General features: G+C 37.4%; 1 protein-coding gene across 1 annotated transcript in view; it reads right to left on the bottom strand.

Annotated features, from left to right (window-relative positions):
- CPA6 (carboxypeptidase A6) overlaps positions 1-19413 on the bottom strand; it is a 267113-nt gene that overhangs the window by 7173 nt on the left and 240527 nt on the right. Inside the window, exon 9 of the mRNA XM_054692202.1 lies at positions 133-335. Within this exon, the coding sequence (XP_054548177.1) occupies positions 133-335 (203 nt within the window). The remainder of the gene's footprint in view (positions 1-132; positions 336-19413) is intronic.

Below are 19413 nucleotides of genomic sequence, written 5' to 3'. Positions count from 1 at the left end.
TGATTATGGAAAAGTTATTACATATAAGACACTGATTTGAAGAAACACAGTGTTTGCTTATCATTACTCCTTAGGACAATCTTATCATTAGAAAAGATGCACAAAGCCTGACACACTGTGTCAAATACTTACCACACAACTAAAATTGGGGATTGTGGCATATTTGTATGAGTAGGGATACAGCAACATCTGAGCATAGGCATGAAAGGAAAGGTACGCCTTAATGTGCTTCCTGTGTTTTCGAAGGAAGTTAGCTACTGCTTTCACTTCTGGCTCAGATTCTGGGAAAGGTCCACAGTATGTATCATCACAAGGGTGCATAGAAGCTCCTTCATCTGCAAGTTAGAAAAGAAAGTGGGGTGGGAAAGTGGCAGGCAAGAAGCAAGAAATACAAAGCATTAAACTGATCTTTTCTTTTATTTTTAGAAACATATGGTTTTATTAGGCAATTCATCTAACTACTCATTTATGGAAATCAATACTGAAAAATCCAAGTGGTTCAAGCCTCCATGCACAGTAGGAGGGTGGCCTGAATAGGAAGTAGTTACTGAGTGTTTAATAGATCCTGCACAAACCACTTTAAAGGAACAACTCTATCAGCTAGAGAACTAATTCTGTATGAGTCCACAGAGTAGGTAAGGTCCCCTATTGAAATATTCAATACCTGCATTTTCCCTTCCTTCGTAATTAGTGTTAAATTTTTATTCATTTAACATTCAATTTCTATTTACATTGTTCTGAGTTTCTGGGATACACGGGAAGACAACATAGAGAAAAATCTCTGTTCTAATAGAACCTATGTTCATACTGGATTCTTTGTTAGACGCTACTGCTCTGTGAAGGCAGGGGCTGTGTCTTTATTGCTGATCACCTGGAAGCTAGGACAGTAGTATGGCAAATGTTTAACAAATATTTGTTGAATAAATATCAGATCAAAAAGAAAAGGCTAGACATCTGTAAATAGTGTCTGGTAAGATAACAAATATTGATATATCAAAAACATGGTGGTGGGACTGAAATAATTCCACAGAACATGCCAAACCAATTTCCATTTTTTCTATACATATATTTTAAAGATTTATTTATTTATTTATACAAGAACTGGGGTATAGGCCAGATTCATGGGAGGGTGAGAGGATTCACCAGAGACAGAGCGGGGAACAGAACAGGCAGACTGATGAAATATACTGTGGGGGGAGCAGCGGGCGAGACAGGAGAGGTCTGCTGCGCCATGTGGGTTGCTCCTAGGCCAGCGGGGATCGAATCGGCACTACAGAGGCTGCAGACAGCTTCACAGCGCTGCGCTCAACTGCATGCGCCACCAGGGGAGGCCCTCTATTATATTTTTAGATCAGTAATATCCAAACTGTTTTTCTAAAACCCAAGAGGCCTCTCTAGTTAGGGGGTCAGTTAAACAATTTTTAGAAATTTAGTTTTGTCCTGAACAAAATTTTAGTAGTTTTTGAGTTAAAAAGCTATATAAGTCTGTAAAGGGAGGAAGGAAAATAGATTTAATGTAACAATATATTAAGGTCCCAAAATTTTTTTATAACTAATTACATTTTCAATAGTTATTTGCCATCCAGGAATCTGCTATTATTTCTCCCCTTTCCTTAGAAAATAACTCTTTCCATAAACAAATGGAAAATGTTTGGCAATTTTGTGACATAATTTAATTCTGCTGAATATGAATAGGCAACCAAGTCAAATAAGGCTAACTTTTGAAGACAGTTGTGGTCATTTACACTGCAGGAAAGTCAAAATGGGAAGCTTGCAGCAATAGTGATTTCCTTCCTTTGAGTCAAATTCTGTTGCTGCCTCAGAAACAAGTAGGATTGGATGGAACTCAAAATTTAATATAAAAATGATTGCTGACATTTGATTTCCAAAGGAATAGGAAAACTAGAGACATATGAGGGATTCAGATGTGTATCACTGGAAAGGAGAGATCACAAACTGAACAATTAATACCAGAGGCAGTAGAACCAAATAGTCAGAGAAAACAAAAATTTACAATAATCCCAGTAAATATTCTCAAGGGCATATAGGAGGCTACTGGAAACATCAAATAGGGCCAAGAAGTTATAAAATAGAACCAATCAGATGTAATAAAAACAAAAAGCTTAATTCATGGGTTGAATGAATACAATTGATGAATGAATTAATGAGATGGAGTGGGTTTTGAAATGTCCCCAGGAGGCATCAAGAAAGGAGAAAGAATTCGGAAAATGAGAGAAAAATTAAACAGTATGAAAAATAGAAAAAGTGTCACCATCTGATTTATAGGGGCACTAAAAGGAGAGGAAAAATACAGAAAAGTTAAATATTTGAAGAATTGTTAATTGAAAATTCCCTATAATCAAGCAAAGATTGAACTGACTTACTTATCACACAAGAGAAAAAAAGGGGAAATAATACTTTGACACATTAAAGTGACATTTAAGAAAAGGAAAGAGAAAAGCAGGTCATCTATTTTGAACAAGTATTAGATTCACAACTGACTTTTCAATAGCATCACTACAGTAATATTTCTAAAGTATTTTCATATGTAGTTGAATTCTCATTGAAATGTGAGAATGAAATAAAACTTTTCTCTGGCATAAGAAGACCTCAAAAAGTTATCCATATGCAGACATAATTTGAAAACTCCCCTGGAGGAAGTATTTCAACAAAATAACTCCGGAGAATTTACTTGATAGGGCAATTATAGGAAAGTAAGAAATTACTAAGATTTGTTATCTAAGTAAGCAATGTTCAAAGGAAAAAAAGTGTAGTGATATCAAATTCTAGAAGATACAAAGTAATAGAAAGATTGAGGGCAGGGGATCAGAGGTGTCTTTTACAAAGGAAATATATTTTTAATATATAATATGTGTAACATATAAATGCAATATGTAATGTCATTTAGAAACTTAAAGAGAAAAAGAAACCTAAGCATAAGTTAGGAATAATCAACAGAAGAAAAATAGAACAAAAAAGTTATAACTAGCATATTCACCCAATCAAAAGTAGACAGGAGGGGGCAAAAACATTTCAAAATGGAGAACAGAAAATAAGATCAGACAGAAAATATACTTTAAGAAGGTATATTAAGAAATAATTCTTAATGTAATGGTAATAATGTGATTAAACAAATAATATTTTTATTTAGAAAAATAAAGATGCAACACTCAAAATCATGTCTACAGAAATAAAAAGTGATACAAGGGCACCTCGTAATTCTCTGCTTTTAGTATTGTGGCAGATTTGCTGTTATTATTGTCTTCCTAAGTCTGCTATAATTACCACACACTGGATGGTCTAACATGAGAAATTTCCTTTCTCACACTTGAGGCTAGAATTCTGAAGTCAAGGTGTTAGCAGGGCCATACTCCTCTGATTGCTATGGGGAAGAGCCCTTCTTTGACTTTTCTGGTGGCTCCTGTAATCCTTGGCATTCACTGATGTGTTACATTACTCCAATCTCTGCCTCCCTCTTCAAATGGCCACCTTCCCTGTGTTTCTTTGTGTGCACTCTCTTATTTTAAAGACAATATTCGGTGTATTTAGGCCTCACTGTAATCTGTTATGGCCTTAACTAATTACTTCTGCAAAGAGCCTCTTTCCAAATGAAATCCTGTTTTGAAATTCTGGTTGGACATGAATTTTTTGGGGGAAATATCCCACCTCACACCACAGTGTTCTGATAACATCCTTCTGTAGAACAACTAGGTCTAATATAGGAAACACTTTCCCAGGCATTTGTCATCTTGCAAAAAGTTGAGGCACTAAGATACACAAATACAAACTCAACTTTATCCAATAGTACAATCCTATTCTAGTAGTATTATCAATGAGAATATGTAGTAGAAAACAAGATACCATTCACAGTATATAATAATTAACCTGTATATAATAATTAACCTGTCAATGAATGTATTACCATCAAAAAGAAAATGTTAAAAATCTATTAAAAGACCTAAAGGAAGAATAAAGAAACTATTTTACGTTCACAAATATGATGACTTGGCATTACAAAGATGTCGTTTCTCCAAAACTACTATGTGTGTGTGTACATGTGTGCACGCACACACACACATTCATGTTCAATTCAATTTCCACAAAAATTCCAGCAACACAAACTTTTGGGGAAAATTCACCTAAAGAACCCTAAACTTCTTCAGGAATAAATAGCTAAGAAAGTCTTAGGAAAGAAAAGCCTTAGGAAAGAAAAGCAAAGAGAAGGAAAGTTTAATGCTATCAAACCTTAAAACACACATTATAGGTATAGTGGACCCAAGGAATAGAATATATTGCAATTTAATAGGAGTCTCATAAATCATTATGGAAATAATTCATTTGTTGGTTGATGCAGAGAAAACTAGCTCATTATATGGTGAAAAGAGTTCAATTTTGCTGTGCAAATGTACAAAAGTAAATGTTAGATAGTTTAAAGATTTAAATAACAAAACAATACCATAGTAAGGAAGCAAGAACCATAGGGGTTTGTTGTTTGTGGGGTGCTTTTCCAATCCTTTTCTTTCATATCATCCTTCTGGATGGTCTTAAAGAATATATGGATGGTTCTTTGATGTTCTTGTTTTGTTCATGAAGGGTATGAACAGGGGCGAGGGTCAGAGTTGGGAAGGACTTTGAAGGTATGTTTGACCATATGTTATGAATGTATAAAGAATTCAGGTAAATCTTGAAGTTTGAAAACTAATAGTGGGAAAAAAGGGGGGAAAATTTTCCAGGAAAGGACATGTATTATGAAACATCATTTGCAAATTATTTAAAAAATGAATTCTTTTCTTTTTTATTAATTTTATAAATATTTTACATCATTCTTCCTTTGTGTATAATGCATGCTGTGCAGAAGCTCTTTAATTTGATGTAGTCCCAGCTGTTTATCTTTGCCTTCACTATCACTGCTTTGGGCGATGTGTCTGTAAAGATGTCTTTGATGTGCATGTCATATAGTGTTTTGCCTGTATTTCCTTCTATATATTTTATGGTTTCAGGTCTTATGTCTAGTTATTTAATCCGAAAATGAATACTTTTGAAGAAAGTATATTTTAAACCTTAGTAAGAATTTTAATAATCTTCTATTATTTGTAAGATTGAGAATGTAAAAATCCATATCTTACCCTGCAGTTTCTATCAGCAACACTGTCAGCAGACTATGCTACCGCCACCATTATATTTGTTGGGGCTCACTGTCAGACTCTTGTTTAATATTCACATCAAATTTATATGACCTGGGCCTCCCTGGTGGCGCAGCGGTTGAGCGCTGGGTTGCGAAGCTGCCCATAGCCTCTGCAACGCTGGTTCAATCCCCAGCCGCAGGGTGAGGGTCCCACAGGGCGCGCAGACCTCTCCTGCCACCCGCTGCTCCCCTCAGCAGTGTATTTCATCTGTCTGCCTATTCTGTTGCCCGCTCTGGCTCTGGTGAATTCTCTTACCTCTCACCTACTGCGCTTCTGACTGTACCCAGTGCTTGTATAAATAAAAAAATAAATCTTAAAAAAAAATTATATGACCCAAGCTACTACCAACACCAAAAAGAGTAACAAAATATAAAGAAACCCAACAGCTGACCTAAGATGGTGTCTGAGCCACTTGGGCAAGTTACTTCACGTTACTGTAAATAGCAAACAAGAAGTATACATGTAAACACGAAGTTTACATGTTGTTATACTTTTTGCCTTTTCTCTCATTAATCTGTATGATGCTTGCTTGTTTGTTCAGTCTCTGAAGAACCCAGAGAAGTACAGGATGATTTCCTTGCACCCTGACAGCTGCATACAACAGGTAGGTTTTGAAAACATGCAAAGAGCCTGAGGAATGTGGAGGATGGACAAGGACCATAAAAGACTGGCTGTCAAGGTAGGAAAAAGAATCTACAGCTTTTCAGAGATTTGATTTCCTGCTTAAAATACTCTCTTCCCTGGACTTTTGATATATGGTTCCTTTATAGTTTTACTCATTCCTCTTTATGGGTTTCTCTTCCTCTATCAATTCCATAAACGGAAGACCCAGTTGATTAGCCCTTAGTCCATTTTTTTCTGTCTTCAGTGAGTGCAGTTTCTTCAGTTATTACTTACATGCAATCTATGCAACAAGTGTTTACTATCCACACCATGCCCATACCCTGGGATTATCAATGAAAAAAAAATAGAAGTTTCTGCCTCATAGAGCTTATAATCTAGAGATGTAGGTGGGGGCAGACAATAAACAATAAATTCAATGAATAAGTAAATTACACTGTGAATTAGAAAAATACCCAGAAAAAGAGAAGAAAGTAGTGGGGTACAGGAAATGTCAGTATTAATGGGGAGACGGGTTACAATCTTAAAGATGGTAAGGATTATTCTTAGAAGCCGATTTTAGAACACAGGAGGTCCTAGCCATAGCAGAGATGGGGGTGTGTGAGGGAAGGAAAAAAGAAGGGGACTGAGGGGACATAGATGACTGAGAAGAAATGACTAAGCAACCAATGATTTTTGAAGAGAATTTAATATTCTGGGGCCAAGTGAAGCTAACTGTGTTAAAAAAGAAAGTGTGATCTCTTTTGTCAGACATCGCTGAGAAACCAAATAAGATGAGATTGAGTGTTGACCATTGGATTTAGCAATGCGTAAAATGGTTTGATGGACTTGTGTATAACACTATGTAAAATAATTTTGAGAGGGACTAGAAGAGAGGAATTAGATAGTGGGTGGAAGAGGTAGAGGAGAGGGATTTTTTTTCAGATGGGAAGAATAGCAGCATGCTTTTTGCAGATGGGAAAAATCTTGTAGAAAGCAAACAATTCCCAATCAACCAAACAAATAATAAAAACAAAAGATGATGTGTGAGAGAGATGGGATAATTCCTAGAGCAATATTCCTGAGTAGGGAAGTGGGAACGGGACATAGTGCAAAGTTAATGACTCCTAATCTCTATCTCTAGCTTCAAACACATGTATGAAAAAGTACTTTATTTCATCGTTATCATATGTGAGCTAAACTGTTTATCTTCCTTGACTTAATGTTCTTTGTCAGAGAAGCACATTAGACGCTGGCATGTTCTATAGTATTTTACAGTTTATTTTATGGATTGGCACTCTGCCAATATTATTTACCACAGATTAAGCCTTCTGGACATCCCTATCTGCTTGTCTCAGAAGCTCTGAAAGCTCACGATGTCCCTAAATGAAATTATCTTCGTCTTTTCTACCCACCACACTGATCTTTTGCTATGTTTCTGGGTTTTTTTTTTTGGGGGGGTGTGTTTGTTTATTGTTTACTCATGCATGCATTTCTATGCTTATTATCCTATGCTTCCTTTATCCATTTAGTGGTCTAAGTCAGAAACTTAGGTGGAACAATCTCTCATCAACAAATTGGAGAACAAATTCGTGTATATGTCTCCATGCCTATTTCCACCAACGAAGTTCAGGCCTTCATCATTATTACCCTATACTATCATAATAGCTCCCTGCCATAATAGTTCCCTAGTGCAAAATAAGCCTGCACTAGGTCCCATTCCCATTTCCCTACTCAGGAATATTTTAAGCCTTCTCAAAAATGTCACTATAATCTTCTAAAAATATTAATCTGATCTTACTGCTCTGCTGCTTAAAATTCTTCAGTAGTTGCCTTCTAAAGTTCTGAAATCTTTAGTATGGCTTAAAGGTTGTAGAGTCAGTATGATCAAAATATTTGAATTTGGTAGTGGTAGGTGTTATAGCTTATCTTGTGGGTATGTTTCATTGCTTTTAAAAAAAAGCAGTTTGTGACTTTGCTCTGTTGCTGTACAGACAGGACTGTGACTGGTGTTTTACCATGTATTTACCATTTATTACATAATTTCTGTGACTGTGTAATAGTTTCAAAGTTATGAAGTTTTACCTTTTTTTTTGGAATTCAGAGGGTCAAGCTCCCTCCCTATGATCAGATGGTTATGGGATAAAGCTCTTCATGATCTGTTTTTGGTCTACTTGCTTGAAATTTCAGCTCCTATGAAACATATAAATATATAAATTGGCCTTAAGCCTTTGTACTCACTGAATTGGTCATTTTCCCAAGATTCCATACTCTGTCTTTGCCTTTGTATATGTTATTCCCTTTTGTGTCAAACATCTCTTTTCTTCACAGAGTGATTTTACTTGTCCTTCAATGCTGAATTCAGTTACAATTTTTTTCCTCTGTATCCTTTCCAACGCCCCCAGTCTGGGTTAGGTACCTTTTAACCCACATTTGTCATAAAAGTTAGTATCCTGTATTAAAACTGCATGTATATTCATTCCCTACATGATCAGGGCTAACACGGTCTTTGCCTGTTTTTAGGTAGGTAATAAAATGAAAAAATACTTTATTTCATCATTATCAGACGTGAGCTAAACTGTTTATCTTCCTTGACTTAATGCTCTTTGTCAGAGAAGCACATTAGACGCTGGCATGTTCTATAGTGTTTTACAGTTTATTTTATGGATTGGCACTCTGCCAATATTATTTGCCACAGATTAAGTATTGATTCAGCAGGGGAATGGGATATCACATTCCAAATTGTTTCCCCAGTGTTTCTTGCTGAATTTTTGCCTTATTCATCTTATTTGCCAACCCTGTCTTTAAAAAATCAGAATCTTGAATAGTGAGACCTTTATGATGGCAATAAATTAATTGGGGAAAGAAAGCCATTAATACAATATAATTTTACTTATATCCTTTTGGGAGTCCTAGCCAGTCTTTACTAAAATGCAAAAGAAACAGCTCGCGAATACAGCTCGCGAATATTATTGAAGAGTATTCCCTTTAGGGTTGTAAGTAGCTGTGTTGGATATATAACTTGAAGTGTCCTGTCTCTATCTGGCCTCAATTACACAGATTCTGATCAGAAATATCTGCTGTACTGTAGAAAATCAGGATAGCAGAAGGCTAAAAGAATCAGGACCCTGCATTTCAAGGAAACAAGTGAAAAACAACAAAGGATTCAATAAACAGGAGCAATGATAAAATAGACTAGTAGGGAAAAGACGCAAGACACATCAAAACAGTCACTCTTTAGCTTTCAGGAGCAAGAGAATCTTAAGGCTGTTAGTTTTTCCTTCGCTTATGGAAGCCAGTATATTATTTCTGAGGCTGAGACAAAATTCTCTTTTCTATCTTCCCATGCAGAATGACTGCAGAATATATAGCAGGTCTCTGCAGTACAGAGCAGAGAGATTTCAGTCTCATCAAATAAAACAGCATACATCTCTGTTCTGAACACTTGAGCGATTTAACTCCCATACCTCTTTAGTTTTTGAGTATTGAGATGTGAAACTCTACAAGCCCTCGTAAATCTAGAAAAGAGACAAGATGTGCACATATGAAGAAATTAGAGAAAAAGACCGTACAGACTATAATGTAATCATAAAGCATGCAGTGCAGACCAAGTGCAGAAGAGAACAAAGCAGGGGGAGAGAGCAGAGAGCAAAGGGAATTAGTGGGACTCAGGATGGACGGAACTTGAAAAGTAGGATTTTATTTAAAAAAATAAGACAAAAAAAGGGGATTATGTTGCTTCCATGAACTCTGGTCGTTCTGGTTGATAAAATGAGGTGGAAAGTAGTTAGAGAAGAAGGCATGCAGGTAGTTGTGAAAATCTTCAATGGGCTGACAATCATGAGACAGGGCTGATGATGTGTTGCTCTATCACTTGTGGGGGTTGTCTCACAGTAGCTAGTTACACATTATAAAATTTTTTAGTTAAAAATTGGCTTGCTGGGGCTTCCCTGGTGGCGCAAGGGGTTAAGACGCAACCTATGAAGCTATTTGCAACCACTGTAGCACGAGTTCGATCCCAGGCCAGGGAGCAGCATGGTGCAGCAGACCTCTCCTCACTCACCCCGCTGCTCCCCTCAGTAGTGTATTTCAGTCAGTCTGCCTGTTCTCCCCAATCTTGTCTCTGGTGAATCCTCTCACTCCCACACCTCTGGCCTGTGCCCCAGTTCTTGTATGCATAACTAAATAAATCTTTTAAAAAATTGGCTTGGTTATCCTGATAAATAACTTATCTTAAAAAAACAAAACAACTCTTGCAAAAGGGGAGAGAAAAGGTAAGTTAGAGGGGGTGTGTTTGCAGTTGGCCAGAGGAATGTGTTTTCATCATCCACTGTGTGTGTAGTAGTAGAGAAAAGACTGAGGCCGAGAACTGTTGGTAGAAGTGATGAGTCTTTACTGCCTTGATATTTTATGGTTCCAGTTCAGATGAAAAAACAATCCCAATGTAATTATATACTTTCCTTTTCCTTATCCTGGGGATCTGAGGGTGAAATTTAGCAATAGGAGTTGCATTACTTGATTGATTTTTGTTTCTGTTCTTAGAGGCAGTCTCCAAGAATAGATTGCATTGTGAAATGTAGTTTGTAAGCAAACTGTTTAATTCTCATAACACGCTTTTCCTTAAATAAAAACTTCCCTCACTGCCTAAGGTCCGCCAATACCTGAAAACAATACCTGTTTTTCCTCTTACATTACAAATCTTGTGTGAGGCATCCGATTGCCCAAACCAGAAATCATTTACTCATCCAACAACCTACAAATAGCTATTGTTGCCACTGTTTTAATTTCTCTCCAGTACACCTAACCCAGCTACTACTGTCAAGTCTCTCCTGAATTATTGTAGGTATTTCCTGGTCTAGGTTGTTATTAAATCAGTATCATCAGAAGTCCTGGTTCATTTCAGTAAAATACAGATCCTACCATATAATTCCTTGGCTTAAGTCTTTCCAATGACACACCATGGTATCAGGGTCTCCCTTCCAAGCTACTTGACTTCCACAATCAGGAGACTTTAGGGTGGCATGGTCATAGATGCACAGGTATTAGGAGAAGGGGATTAAATTAGGGGCCAATCCTCCAGACTCCTTGTAGTTGGCTGAATAATGGCCCCCAAAGATTGCCATGGAACCTGTGAATGTTACCTTATAAGGATAAGGACCTTTGCAGATAATGACAAATTAAGGATCTTGGGATAGGGAGATTATTCTCGATTATCTGGTTTGGCCTGCAGTATAATCACAGGTATCCTAAAAGAGAAAATTTTTATTTCAGCCAAAAGAGAAGGCTGTGTGACAGAAACAGAGGGAGGTTGAGTCAGAAAGAGAGAGAGATGGCTATGCCACTGGCTTTGAAGGTGGAGGAAGAGGTTCTAAGACAAGGAATATGGAGAGCTGCTACAAGCTGGAGAAAGTTAGGAAATAGACTCCTCTTTGGGCTTCCTGAAGGCGTGTTATCTTGCTTTATTTTCAGCCTGGCAAGATCTTTTTTGGACTTCTTGCCACTAGAACTGTAAAGGTAATTTTATGCTGTTTTATGCCACCAAGTTTGGTTACTTGTTGCGGTGGAAATAGGATACTAATATACTCTCCTTAAGTACCCTTTATTTATCCGTACACAGCAGCTGTCACAGTTTAATGGAATTATATTTTTACTAAACTGCCAATTTACTTGAGGGCAGGAATGGTGTCATTTTTTTCTGTTGGGATTGCCTGTGCCTACCATACAGTCCTTAAAAATATCTCTTAAATAATGAATTTAATATGATTTAGACTAGGGGGTGTCGCTAAAAAATTCTCATTTTTTTCTATTAACATTCCTTGACTTTTGGGTCAAAGCTCTTTCACTGCATGTTTAGGGGAATTAAGATCCTGGAGTCCTCTTTAACTCCATAGTGTCCCAGGCATCCCACGCATCTGTAGTCAATCACTGTTCTGTCTGGTACCTTTCCAATGTCTTCTTTCTCTCCCCTCTACCTCTATCCTAGTTTTGGCATTCACCATTAATCTCTCTAGTGGACAACACCATGGCCTTTCAACTGGTCTCACTGAAACCACTTGCTTTAATTGATCCCTCATGCTGTTCTCATAATACTTTTCTAAACCACAAATAGATCATGTTATGCCACCATGTCTCCTAAAACTCTCATTGTCTTCACAACATGGTATACAAATCCCTGCAGACTGAAAATTCAAAGGCTCATGATTTCTTATGTATACCCCACAGGCAGCCCCACACCAGGTTCTCTTCTCAGCCCCCGTGCCCCATTCTGTTTCATTGTCTCCCATACGTCTTTGCCTTTGTTGTTGTTCTTTTCAGCATGCACTGTCCAGTTCCTCTCTTGAAACCTACCCAAATCCTTCACTCTTAGATGTCTCAGCTCATAAGCCACTTGTCCACAGCCACTTCATCCCAGTCAGAATTTCTCCTACCTCCTTCCTCCATGACTCTTGTGCTTCTATCAGCTTTCAGTTGGCCTCAAATGCCAGCTGGTTGTTTATATGTCAGTCTCCTTCATTGGACTGCTTGTACTAAAGCACAAGAACTGAATAGTATCCATATTTCCCTGACATTCTGTCTGCTCATAGCAGGGGCTCAATAAATGTTTATTGAGTGAATTAATCTGCCTTATAGCAAGGTCCCTCTTAATCTGCCATGTCATAATTCCATTTGGTTTTATATTTTAAAGCCAGTTATTATAATTTAAAGTTATAATAAAAGGTGAGAGATTGCATGAGAACGTGAAAAATAATGCTGTTTCCTAGCTTTCTGGTATACCCTTAAAACTTGTAAATAAAAACTGTATCTGAGAATAAGAATACATAGGTGAAAATAAAAAGGGAATAAATAGTTTTGAATCATATTATTACTTTGTCTCTGATTGTTGCCAAAGTACCTTCCCAACAAACAGGTGGATGAGATGAATGAATGAATGAGTGCTGTTTTTTATTTGGGAACCTTCTGGAAGGCCATTCTGGAATCTCTGCCTCAGAATTATATATTTTAACATGGTTTGCCAGAACCTCATTTGAAATAGATGCCAAAATAAGAAAAAAATTTGTATTTGAGTGAAGTACGTCCCATTAATTAAAATATTTATTGCTGAGATACATTTTTCCCCATAATAAAACAGCACATTTTGTAAAATTTTTTGAATCAGTATATAACATAAATTTTTTCTCTCATATTCCACAGTCAACACATCTAGGATGATATCAAGAGAGATGATGGGGGAGGCCAGAGCATTTGGTGATTATTAGATTAGATGATATGGAATAAGTGGGAGCTCTATTTTTCCATTTTCCACCCCCAGTTCATTTGGTAGTTGTGGTGACTAGGGCTATGAGCAGTGGTGGAGGGAGCAAAACATGATTTCTTTAATAGGGCCAACTGCATGTTTTTGGCCCTATTCCCCCATGTTTTGCTAATAATAACTAACTAAGCTAAATGACAAAAATGTATATGAAAGAAGTGCCTTGAGTGATGGTGTGTTCTGGAGCTTGATTTTTAGTTAAAATTTTGCTTTTTTCAGAAGAGAATTTTGAGTTTTTTACTGTTTTTAAATTATCTGAGCAGACAGTAGAATGTACATGGTTATGTCATGCAAATTTCTACTTCCTTCAGCTGTCTAACCATCCATTTTTCTTCCCCAAAGCAATCACTTTTACTATTTTTTGTATTAACCCAGGGGTAGTGTATGCATTTATATGTAAAAGCCAGTTTTATTATATCCATCTGTGAAGAACATTTTTACACAAAGAGCAGTATTTTCATCTCTATTGATCGTACGTTGCTTTGTGTGTGTGTGTGTTTGTGTTTGTGTGTAATCCTGGAGATTTTTCCTTATTATACATAACATAGCTGCCAAATTCTGGCTATATAGCATTTCACTGTATAATAGGAGCTTGATTTATGTAACTAGTCCTTTGTTGATGGACATTTGTGCTGTTTTTTAGAGTGCTGTGATGAATATCCTTATACATGTGCTAGTCCCACATATGTGAGGATAAATTTCTAAATGTAGAATTATGTAATTACCTACTCAAAAGGATGTGTGTTTTTAAATTTTGATAGACATTGCCAAATATCCTTCCATAGAAGTTATACTCACTCATACTCTGAAATAGGAATGGATGATAGTGCCTGTTTCCTCAAATTCTTCACCTTTTACTCTCTTTTTAACATGTAGAACTGTGGACTATAATACAATTATAAATTATTAATAGATCCAGGTTAGTGAGGAATGGTATTACAGTGTAGTTTACACTAGAATGGTAGAGAAAAATACAATTGAAGAAGAAAAATATTTTTTGATCTGAATAAAACATTCCAAAGTAACTTACAAGCAGAGAAACAACATATATTAATCAATTGGTTGAATGACTTGTGGCTTTATTGTGTTTTGCTAAGTTCTCAGCAGGGTGGCATAATTTAAAGTCTCATAGAAGATCATTTATTTAAGTGGTATTTATCTTCTTTATTAAGGGGTTCATTTCAACATATGCATCTTTAAAAAAATCATGGTACTTGCTTTGTCTCTAGCTAATCACTTACAAGTTGTATGGGGAAAATACAGAATACATGCTATGAAAGGAGAATTTGTTTCTTAAATTGGAATTTGAAAATTAAGTTGAAAAACATAAGAAGAAAAAACAATACTAGTTTTCCAATGGCAATATTTTGGTATATTTTTCCTGTCTTTCCCCCTATATTAGTATGTATCAATATTAGTATTATATGTATTCATATAGCATAGACATATATTTGTCATATACATAGAGGTTCATTATTATATTTATAAAATTGTAATTACAGTGAAAAATATATAGCCAGAATTAGACTCAATATTATATCATAAGATTTTTGCTTTTTTTTTTTTAAAGATTTATTTTACTTTATTTTATTTATTTATACAAGCACTGGGTATAGTCAGAACCACGGGAGGGTGAGAGAATTCACCAGAGCCAGAGTGGGGAGCAGAGCAGGCAGAAGGACCGAAGCACACTGCTGAGGGGAGCAGCAGAGGGCAGGAGAGTTTCTGCGCACCATGTGGGACGTCCTCCGGTGGTGGCCAGGGAGCAGCCCAGGATCAAATCAGTGGCTCTGCAGAGGCTGCGGGCAGCTTTGCAACCCAGCGCTCAACTGTTGCGCCACTGGGGATGCCCACATTTTTGGTATTTTTGATTGATTTTTTTTAAGATTTATTTATTTTTATACAAGAACTGGGTACAGGCCAGATGCGCGGGAGGGTGAGAGGATTCACCAGAGACAGAACAGGGAACAGAACAGGCAAACTGAAGAAATACACTGCTGAGGGGAGCAGTGGGCGAGGCAGGAGAGGTCTGCCATGCCATGTGGGATTCTTGCCGGCAAGCAGGAGTCGAACCAACACTACTGTGGACAGCTTCACAGTGCAGCATGCAATTGCCTGCGCCACCAGGGAGGCCCTGAACTTTTTTTTAAAAAAGATTTATTTATACATACAAGAACTGGGAAGGGGAGGTGAGAGGATTCGCCAGAGACACAGTGGGGAAAAGAACAGGCAGATCTACTGAAACACACTGCTGAAGGGAGCAGCAGGACAGACAGGAGAGGCCTGCTGTCCCATGTGGGTCAGCTCCTTGGCAGGCTGGGGATCAAACTAGTGCTCCAGTGATTGGTGATAGCTTGAGAACGCTGAGACTTTAACCCCTACACCAGTAGGGAGGCCCCTAATTGAATTTCTTTATCCATTTGTATAGCTTCCTAAAATTTCACCAAAATATTAATTTACTGAACCTTTGCCTTGTTGTTCAACCTTTGGTGTTTTTTAACTTTTTATCATTGCATTTTACAGTATAGTCAACATCTCTGTTTCTTTATAGTGTATTTTTCAAATGAAATATTGCATCAAAGAGTATAGACAGGCTAATGGTCCTGCTTTGACTTTTGTCTTTTTACTTTTCATATGTACCTGGGCAATTTGATCTTCCCCCAAAGCTTCAACCATTCCTCATGTGCTGAGAACTTACAAGTCTATATATTCAGATAGACCTTTTCAATAGTCCAGGCCTATATCAAGTTACCTATTGCACAGATTACCCTGATTTCCAACAAGAACTTCAAATTTGCTTAGAATTGGACTCACATTTAATAAGAGGTGAGTAAATCCTCATCTCTTATTAAATGCCTAATCTCGGTAAGGGATTTCTCTAACTGCCAGACACTCTAGCTAGAAACAATTATCTTATCTGGCTCCTTCTTTCCCCTCTAAATTTCCTTTTCTCTTTCTCATTGGGGTTTAAGTGAATGCTGCTATTTCCATACTTCTTGCCTTTGTTTTTCCACTCCCTCCTTGTGATTCCTCCTCCATTATGAACCTGCTGTAGTTGAGTAACCAGTCCTTTGACTCTCCTACTCAAGTGATGTTCAGAAGTCACTATTTTTCTTTCCAGCTTTAAAACATTTACAGGCTCCCAATTATCCAGTGTTTGTCAAACTTTCCCAACCAATATCCCTAACAGGTAAAGTCAACATAGGCTGTAAATGCATAACATCTTCAAAAGCTTTGTTTTACCTTAAAAATTGATGGAATTATCTAGTCCACTCAATTATGTATTTGCATTTGTTTTAACATAAATAGTTCTTCTCCTGAAATCTTCCAATGAAATTGATTTGCCCTGAAAGGTGCTATCACTTTCTGTGACATAATTCCATTATACATATAGCCTCAGCTGTTTGAAAGATATGCCTTCTGGAATAAAATCCATAGAGCTCAGGACAGCACAAAATCGCAGGGAACTGTACCTTGGGATGGTCTCCTGCCCATCTCTCACTAGCCCTTCCAGTCATGTTCCAGTCATGCAGGGTTACCTGCCTTCCTCACAACACTCATTCTGTTCATGCTGCAAATTTTCCTCAAGGATTCCAAGTTCCCCCTACCTGTAGTGCTGCTTTAATTCTGAGTCCTTTATTCTATTTACCTTGCCCCACAATTTAGTCTGATACTCAAATCTGCTATTGTGTCTCTTATGATGACTTTTGAAATACAAATACAAAGATAAAGATAGAATATATATATATATGTTTATCACGGTGTAATTGATACTTTAATTTCATTTTGTCTCTTTTTTTCCCTGCCAGTCTTTCTCCTTTCCTCCTTCTGCATTCTCTTCCTGCTCTTCACCTACTCAAACCTCAGTAATTTTTTTTTATGAAGATTTATTTATTTATTTGTTTGTTTGTTTGTTTGTTTATACAAGCACTGGGTACAGTCAGAAGCGCGGGAGGGTGAGAGAATTCACCAGAGCCAGAGCAGGGAGCAGAACAGGCAGAAGGACCGAAGTACACTGCTGAGGGGAGCAGCGGGCGGCAGGAGAGGTCTGCGCGCCATGCGTGACCCTCCTCCGGTGGCCGGGGAGCGGCCGTGGATCGAACCAGCGCTGCAGAGGCCGCGGGCAGCTTCGCAACCCAGCGCTCAACCGCTGCGCCACCAGGGAGGCCCTACCTCAGTAATTTTTAACTCCAGGATGACTATGATTCTATTGGATTTGTTTCTGCTTTCCAAGTGCCTAGCACAGTGTGGCAAGTAGAACGCATTTAGTACTCTCTTGTTTTGAATGACTTGAGAAAGAAATGGCATTTTTGATGTGTCTAATGCCCCCAGAGAAACATGCTATCCAACTTTTACTTTTGCGTCCAGCTTATATTATCATATTAAACATTTTGGAGAATAACTTAGATGAAATGTTACTTTTTTTTAAGATTTATTTATTTTTGCATACAAGAGCTGGGGTGTAGACTAGAGGTGAGGGGTGGTGAGGGGTTCACCAGAGACAGAGTGGGGAGCCAAACAGGTGGATTGAATGCAATACATTGCTGAGGGGAGCAGTGGGTGAGACAGGAGAGGTCTTCTTTGTTATGTGGGTCACCTCCCTGGCTGGGCATTGAACTAGTGCTGCAGTGGCTGCTGATAGCTTCACAGTGCTGAGACTTAACTCCTTGTACCACCAGGGAGGCCTGAAATGTTATCTTGTTTTATTTGAATATTGTTTTTGATTATTCGGAGGTTGCCTGTTTTTTTGTGTTTATTTTCATTAATTGTGAGTTTTGTAAGCCTCTAGTCTTGAATTTTTTCTTTACATTTTATATGGACTCTTAAAATTGTTTTTATTATATAATATTTGATTCTGAAGTGTTCATATAAACGATAGTAAAACTTTCTTGGCTATATTTACAACAAATATAGTAAAATTCTCACAAGGTTGATTATTTTTATTTGGGTTCCTTTAAAAAACCTAGAGCTTTAAATAATAATGATATATTTACTTTTAGAATTCATTGTAGTCTATGCAAGGGTTGTCTAAATATGTGGGTAGTAATCTTAGATTATTTCATTGTATTGTTGAAGGGAATACTGTCAAACAAGAAAGCATAATTTGGGTCTAAATATCTTCCCTGATCAATCCACTTGGCACATAAAAGCCAAATTAATTACCTCAAAATGTTAGATCATGTCGCTTATCAGTTTAAAACTCTCCAGTGGTTTCCCATTCTATTTAGAATGCTATCCTTCCTAAGATGCAGGATCTGTATCATCTTGCCTAGGGCTACTTTTCTGAATTTATCTCCTAACTCTCTCCTCCTTAATCAGCTCCAGCCACACCCTCTCTTCTGCTCTCCCTTACACAAACCAAGGATGTTTCCAACTTGGTGCCTTTATACTACCCTACCCTCCGCCTGCTCTTTCCTGACCACCTCCACTTTCAAGTGTCATCTAATCAAAACTATGTTCCCTGTGCCACCTGAAACAGCTAACCCAACCCTGACACTATCACTTCCCTGGTATTATGTTTTTCTTCATAGTATGTATCACAACCTGGCTTTGTTTTGTTTACTGCTGTTATCCCAATAGTCAGCTCAATAGACAGTTTAATAAATAAATGAATGGACTTAGTCATGTATCTGATAACCTCTGAAATAACAACCATATAAAACATACTTGGCATTTCTTCTTATATTGCATAATGTCTTTCCTTACAATTTATTCTACAATTTAATTTATCTACAATTTCCTTACAATTTAAATCATTTTAACTGGGTTTTGCTATAGTTTGAATGTATGTTTTCCCCCCACCCTGGCCCCAAATCAATTTGTTGAAAGCCAAGTGCCAAATGTCATGTTATGAGGTAGTGGACTTTTGGGAAGCGCTTAGGTCATGAGGGTGGAGGCCTCATGATTGGGGACCCTTCTGAAAAAGGGTCCACAGTGTTCCCTAGCATCTTGCACCACTATGTACACTATGAACCAGGGAAGCTCCACTAAGTTCTGGATCTTCTCAGGTCAAGATCCTGGACTTCCTACCCTCTGGAACTGTGAGGAAGAAATGTTTGTTTTTTTAAAAGACACCCAATCACAGGCATTTTGTTTTAGCAGCACTAAAAGAGTAAGACAGTTATTTTTTGGATGCCTAATAATTTCTCCTGAACCACTAGGGTTCTGCAGTTCACTAGGGTGTTATGTGATTTATTCTAGAAGACAGTGTCAAGAAAAGGTGACTGCCTGCGTATCTGTTGTCAATTTTCAGTGTACCACAGCTTTGCAAACAGGAAGTAGCAGATGAAAAGAATATTGTTCTTTTTCTCTTCTGAT

The sequence above is a fragment of the Talpa occidentalis genome, unplaced genomic scaffold, assembly GCF_014898055.3.
Source record: "Talpa occidentalis isolate TD23 unplaced genomic scaffold, MPIMG_talOcc4v2.1, whole genome shotgun sequence".
Taxonomy (NCBI): Eukaryota; Metazoa; Chordata; class Mammalia; order Eulipotyphla; family Talpidae; genus Talpa; species Talpa occidentalis.
The sequence above is the reverse complement of the archived record's forward strand: the minus strand, read 5'-3'. Positions and strand labels throughout refer to the sequence as shown.